Here is a 6,908-nt window from a genome sequence, read left to right on the forward strand (position 1 = left end):
TTAACAAATCATATTATATTAAAAAAAATCAAACATATTCTGTATTTAAAGCGTTTTTATAGCTTTTTATTTGTTTTTAGTTTTCCAGAAAAGAGAACGACGAGAGATAGACTGCAATGAAGATATGAATGAGAAAGAAAAAGACAAAGACGCTGTACTTACAACTTTTAAACCTCTTTCTAACCCACAAACAAAGTCTTCATCACTATCAGATGATAAATCTGAAGACTGCTACAATAATGATCTAGGAAAATGGATAGGATGATCTTCGTTAATGACAACTGCTAAAAAAATGGACATTTTACAACACTGTTGGACACCTCCAGAAAGTTATAACTTTAGTGAAGATGCCACACATTTAAAACGAAAATTTAAGCATGGTTGGCTGCAGACTTATGCTCCTTGGCTTGCATATTCGAAACAGTTGAAAGGTGCACTATGCTTGTACTGTGTGCTGTTTCCACCAACTGTTACACATGGCGTTTTAGGTTCATTTATTATCAGGCCTTTTACTCGTTATAAACATATACATGAATACTGCAAAAACCATGTCTCAAGTCACTGGCACAAAGTAGCAGTCATAGCAGCAAAAAATTTCACAGAGGATTTGCCTGTACAAGTCATGATGGTATCTGCACACAAGAAAGTAATAGAAGAAAATAGAAAAATCTTAACGTCAATTATTTCGACTATAATATTTTGTGGTACACATGATTTACCATTAAGAGGTAAAAATCAATATGAAAGTGTTTTCCAAGGCTTGATTTAATTGAAAATTGAAGCTGGTGATGAAAATTTGAAACAACATATGGAAAAGGGCAAGAAGAACGCCATATACATGTCTCCGGGAATTCAAAATGAACTCATTAATATATGTGGGACAGTTATTAAAAATGATATTATTAACGACGCAAAGAAGGCTTATGCCTACAGCATATTGACGGATGAAAGCTGCGATATATCAGGAAAGGAGCAGTTATCAATTGGCGTTCGATTTTTCGACGAAAAAATAATGGCAGTCCGTGAGGAATTTATCGGATTTGTAGAATTGCCCGCTATGGATGCTAAAACTATAGCAACAGCAATAGACAACTTTTTACAAAACGAAAGTTTTGATGTAGACAAGTGCGTTGGACAAGGCTACGATGGTTATTCAACTATGGCAGGAAAAGATGGTGGTGTACAAAAAATTTTGCGAGAGAAATATAAGAAAGCCCTATTTTTCCATTGTGCAAGCCATAAATTAAATCTAGTCGTCAATGATTTAAATTTTGTTCCAGAAATTCGTAACACTATTTCCACAGTAAAAGACATAATCAATTTTTTCCGTGAATCTGTTATACGAAGGAAATATGCGCCAAACATCCCAATTTTTTGTGAAACACGATGGTCTCAAAAATACAAAAGTATCGCTATATTGAAAGAAAATTTTCTCAGTATTGTCCAAGGACTCGAACTGCTATCAAAAGATGGCAATACTGCAACCAGAAAAACTGCTTTTCAATTGCATTGTGCTGCGACAAAATCTAAATTTATTATCTGTATCGGTCTTATAGCAAAGTATTCCGCATTGTTGGAACCTGTAGTAAATGCTTTACAATCGAAAAACATAAACATATTACAATGTGCGAATCATATGAAAAAAATATTAATTGTTATAAAAGGTCACCGAGAAATTGCGGACGTCATAAGCCAAGATCTTCTAGCTGCCGCCAATATAACTGCTCAAAATATCGGAGTAGAGATACAACAGCAAAGGATCATAGGACAACAACAGTGCCGTTCAAACCCACCAGCGTCCAATCCTACCGAATTCTGGAAAAGGTCATTGGTGATTCCTTATTTAGATTCCTTAATAATTTCGTTAGAACAGCGATTTTCTGATAAAAACTTACCAGCCTGGTCATTATTAGTACTACATCCTTTCACTATGTTGGACATGACATTAGAAGATTTTATGAAAAAAGCACACAGTTTCTCTGATTACTACAATTTAAATAACTTTTGCAATGAAGCAGAATTATGGTACGTCCTTTGGAGGGATAAAAACATTAAAAAAGAAGAACTTAAAGAATTGGAATTAATAGAGGTATTAAAAGAAGCTAAAACTTTCTTCCCAGCAACAATGCATGCTCTGCTTATTTCTCTAGCCCTACCGTGCACAACAAGCACCATTGAAAGATCTTTCAGTACATTACGAAGGGTAAAAACCTGGTTGCGGTCAACAATGTTAGAAAACCGCCTTAATGGATCATGTATGCTAAGTATACATAGAAAAATGGTGCTCGTAAAAAAAAATTTTTTGAAGAAGAAATATTAAAAAAATTTGCAGAAGATCTTCGAAAATTAGCATTAATATAAGATATTAAAATTCAATATTGTAATAAATAAATAAATTATAATGTTCCACATTTAAAGAGAAAATGCCTTCTTTCGGTCAAAAAATTTTTGCCCCCCCCCCCTGACTAAAATGCTGCGTACGCCCATGCTTTCAAGTGATGTCCTTACGAACAAAATATTTTACACTATTTCGATGAGAGGTTAGCTGGTGCGCACACGTGGTTTTCGCTGTCGCGATGCTCGGGTGTTCGGAGCGGAGTGCCAGTGCGCGCAAGGTGGAGGGGCGTTTTGTTACAGATTGAATTTGGAAAAAATAACCTGTAATTTGGCTGAAAAAAGCTAAATAAAATAAAAATATCTTTTTCTCTACAACTTTAAAGTATTCTTTAAACTGCACAACTTTGGTTAAAAAACTTTTTTCTGTTTTTCATTTTTCTGTATTTCGTATTTCTACTTTCGGTGATATTTGCTCCGAAAAAGAAATACTTTTTTTTCAAAGAATGTTTTATCCTCTAAACATAAGATTCTGCCAATATAAAAAAATACGGGTCTCTTAGATTTTCGTCTTTTAACGACATATTTCCAGGAGAATCAAATCATCGCCAGACACCCATGACAGTTCCTTTGTCAGTAGTGAGACTATTGTATGTCGGTAATATTATTACTGTGTACTATTTTGTACTAGTTTCTTTTTTGTAAGAGTGAACGTTATTAATATGTCATTAATTGGGAAAAATTAAGGACATCATTAAATGATAAAAAAATGTCATTTAAATCATCTAAATATCACAAAAATATTTATCATAGATATTATAAAAATACTCATTAGCCATTAGCATTTTGAATGCACAAAACAACAATTCATACTTTTTCAGCAAGAGTCATCAATAAATCACCATGCGGTTATAAAAAAATCATTTATTTTTTAAATTAGTCTTTAAATGTTGACCTTGTAAAACTCATTATTTTCGTGCTAACTAGACAATATCTTAACGTTTGTATGACTTTTTGTTTATTTATTTTTGGAAAATAATTTTATATGTTTATAGTTTTTATAATCCATAAAATTTTCTTTTTTATATAAAGAAACTTAATTATCTATGATATATTTGATTAAAATAATCAGAATTTTTTATTTACATATATCGCAATGTCACAATCACTCATGTTGACCTTACAAAAGAAAAATCAAATAAATGTTTAGTAAATCCATTTGATTTCAGTATGGGGTGAAGTCGAAGTTATAGATGTAAATACGGCGAAAGAAACGTCAAATCTGCTTTCCCATTTAACATATCGTCGCATGACAAATCTAAATGGATACAAATTGAAAGTGGGTTACTTTAAGCGAAGTCAAATGGTTGCAAAACCGACAAAAGCTCAATCGAATATACATGTACATTACGATTATGCCGATGTCTTTACACGATTTGATGAACAAATGCTAAATACAATATCTCGACATATAAATTTTCAAGTGAAACTGATAAATCCGGCGGATAATAAATCATATGGTTATCAATTGCCCAATGGAACATACGTCGGTGCTATAGGTACTTATGTAGCAATACTTTAAACTACTGATTTGAAAGTAGGGGTGAGTGGCCCAAGCGAAAATATTTTTCTGCCTGTTACGTCTGGCAAAATTTTTTCTTATTTTATTGCACCATCCACATACATTCGTCGATATAATAGTTAATACGGTTAAATCTTCCAAAATTCCGACAGAAACAAACTATAATAAGAAATTTGACTTATAAAAATAATTTAACATAATCGACCATTTCTAATCAGAATTTATAACTAAAATCGAAACAGATACACGTAACTTTTTAATTTTCTTGTAACACTTTAGACTACATTTAAAAATATAAATTATAATAAAATGATAAACTCGTGATCGCATGATAATTGCGTGTACCAAGTACTATCGCACCGTACATGCAAAACTGAGATCACTATTTAAAATATAAATTACATTGAATCAAATATTATACGCGAAATTTAAGACATGCAACTTACATCGCTCGCACGCATCTTCCCGTGTCTCACGGCTCCCGCGCGGCCTAATCTCAACTATTTTCCCAGACGCAAAGAAAAATAGTTTTCTCATAGTAGCAACAATAAAATCATAAGGTTCAACCCTCAATCTTGTAGTGCTTACTCCGCTATCGCACGTGGAATTGAGATAACCAAAAAATTGAGAGCGTTAAAAATGTTTAAAGAATAAAAATCGTTTTCACTCAGAAGCAATATTCAAACTTTAACTTTTCAGCGACATAATGATTTTGCAAAAATAATACTACCATTCTGCATACTCAAAATTAAAATTCATTAAAAATTGTATTTTATATTAAAATTCAAAGTATCAAAACGTAATTTTAAAATCACATGCGTCTCACCGCGACTTGCAATTCCCGCGAATGCCTACAAACTTCCACGAGCACCAATCAAGGCGCGAGCCGCGCGGCATTTGGCAAGGTACGGTAGTTAAAGAGCCTAAATCATATAAAAAAACTGACAGAAAGTGGGAAACTTCAGTACACCTTATCTACAACCTGTCAGTATAAATAGGACGATCCCGGAGCTCTAAGCGTTCATATCTGGCTGATGATCGGTAAAGCGTGCACCCAGAGCCACTTCCAAATGCAAAATTATTTTGCTAAATCACAAGCGGGCTATCTATCTTAAAAATTATGGAGCTTTCCCAAGACCAATCAGACCTAGACAGATTATATTCTGTCTTGAAATTTATTTTTTGCTGAGAAATAATTTTCTGAAATTATTCTTTCTCTAATTTATTTTTCCGAAACTAGCTTCTCTGGAAATTATTTTCTCTTTACATTAATCGCTAGAAATTATTTTCTCTCTAAATTTATAAAATCTTATTCTGTCGATATCTATTTTTCTAAAATAATTAAAATCTCTGCTCTTTTCCTTTCAAAAGTAAAGTCAGGACGAGCGTTTCCTAGCTATCACTAGATAGCAAAACCCTGATCTACTTCCTGTCTAATCATGCACCTCTCCTATAATCAGGACGAGCGCCTCCTAGCTATCACTAGGTGGCAAAACCCTGATCTTCCAAATTAATATTTATTTTTTGAAAAATATATCTCTCGAAAAAGGGGAATTTAAATACAAATAGTTCGTGCTTTATTTCTAGAGAGCTGTTTAGCATTGGTCTAGGGTAGGTCCCGCAATACTCACTTAATAAATATTCAAAACTAATTTTATTTAGAATCTGCTAATCTGGTTGCTTGTTTTAAAAATTTTCTTTTATTCTTTTTTTCTTCTGCTTTCTACGGATTTGTATACATTTTTTTCTGCTAACTCTGATTTCTTTACGCTTAGAAAAGCATAAGAAAATCAGTAAACATAATGTTGTGCCCCGGTGATGGCTCCGGGGACGTCGGTAGGTATATCGGGATCTTTTCAGCGCCTTAGAAGTTAGGACTCGTAGGAAGGGCCGCTCGGTGATCGAAGATAAAACACTCGCTTGTTCCAAACATTAAGATAATGTATTTTCTTCAGTATTGCCCTTGTTACACTTGTAGTATGATTATATATGTCACTCGTTTGCTTGATTTTCCCGGACGGCCCGGTATATACAGGGTGATTCAAAATAACCTATTGGTCCCGAAGCTGGCATATTCGTAATCGAATTCTAAGACGATTTTTCCTTTTGCAAAAATTTGTCCGGAGCTTAGTTTTCAAGTTACAATAAGAATTAGTTAGCGTATGACGGGTCAGGTACAAGTGGTAGACAGGGGCGGCGCGACTCACTGTTACAAGCGGGTATTTCTGTGGGGCACCTCCTGCGCTCAAATGACTAACAAAAGTACATGGACAGCACATTCCTATTTAAACTCTCTCTCTCTCTCTCTCTCTCTCTCTCTCTCTCTCTCTCTCTCTCTCTCTCTCTGTGTGTCACTTTAATTATGCTACATTTAACTTGTCAAATTTCGATCTGTCATCCGGCCGTCAAATATCGGGATAACCGTGAAATCTTCAAGTAAGTTTACATTATTATAATAAATGTACGCCTGCGAATAATAAAAATTAATGCAAATTAGATTACTTAAATGTGCACTTGCAAGTTAAAAGTAGCACTTTTAAAACACACAAAAAGGGATAGAAAGAAGAGAGAGAGAGAGAGACGGGGGGGGGCTTTGAACAAGTTTAAGCCCGTTTACTTACGCACACGGCGATCAGCTTGTTTTCACGATACAACAGTTCAATTTAAATTTGTCCTTTATCCAGATCTATCCCTCGAAGTTGTTTCATAGTTCACCACATTTACACTATTTACTCTGCATTTGATTGATAAACGCGGAACTACGCGACGAACCGATCGATCGACTTTATTAATTACTATTAATCACTACTGTAAACACTACAATCCTTCGATGCGTTAAAATTACTCGAAGAAACACATATTGACGTTACGATCACACAACACGTGTTCACTCGACGATATGAAGCAGTCGACTAAATGTTATTGGTTATGTCGTTATAAGAGTGTCGAACGATTGGTTAAAGCCATAATCAAAACGCGGTAATTCAAAATG

The 6,908-nt window shown here is 34.1% G+C and overlaps 1 protein-coding gene across 1 annotated transcript; it reads left to right on the forward strand.

Annotated features, from left to right (window-relative positions):
- Nucleotides 1-292: 292 nt before the first annotated feature.
- Nucleotides 293-3,916, forward strand: LOC105205360 (zinc finger MYM-type protein 1-like). Its single transcript, XM_039448986.1, has 3 exons — nt 293-728; nt 783-2,255; nt 3,564-3,916. The coding sequence occupies exons 1-3, from the start codon at nt 293-295 to the stop codon at nt 3,914-3,916; spliced, it is 2,262 nt and encodes a 753-aa protein (XP_039304920.1).
- Nucleotides 3,917-6,908: the final 2,992 nt, after the last annotated feature.

Source organism: Solenopsis invicta, chromosome 5 (assembly GCF_016802725.1).
Source record: "Solenopsis invicta isolate M01_SB chromosome 5, UNIL_Sinv_3.0, whole genome shotgun sequence".
Lineage (NCBI taxonomy): Eukaryota > Metazoa > Arthropoda > Insecta > Hymenoptera > Formicidae > Solenopsis > Solenopsis invicta.

Excerpts from the sequence above, each read along its gene's own strand:
- LOC105205360 (XM_039448986.1), top strand. The coding sequence starts at position 293 with ATGGACATTTTACAACACTGTTGGACACCTCCAGAAAGTTATAACTTT. Across the intron at positions 729-782 it reads ACATGATTTACCATTAAGAG|CTGGTGATGAAAATTTGAAA; the intron begins GTAAAAATCAAT and ends TGAAAATTGAAG. Across the intron at positions 2,256-3,563 it reads AAACCGCCTTAATGGATCAT|TATGGGGTGAAGTCGAAGTT; the intron begins GTATGCTAAGTA and ends ATTTGATTTCAG.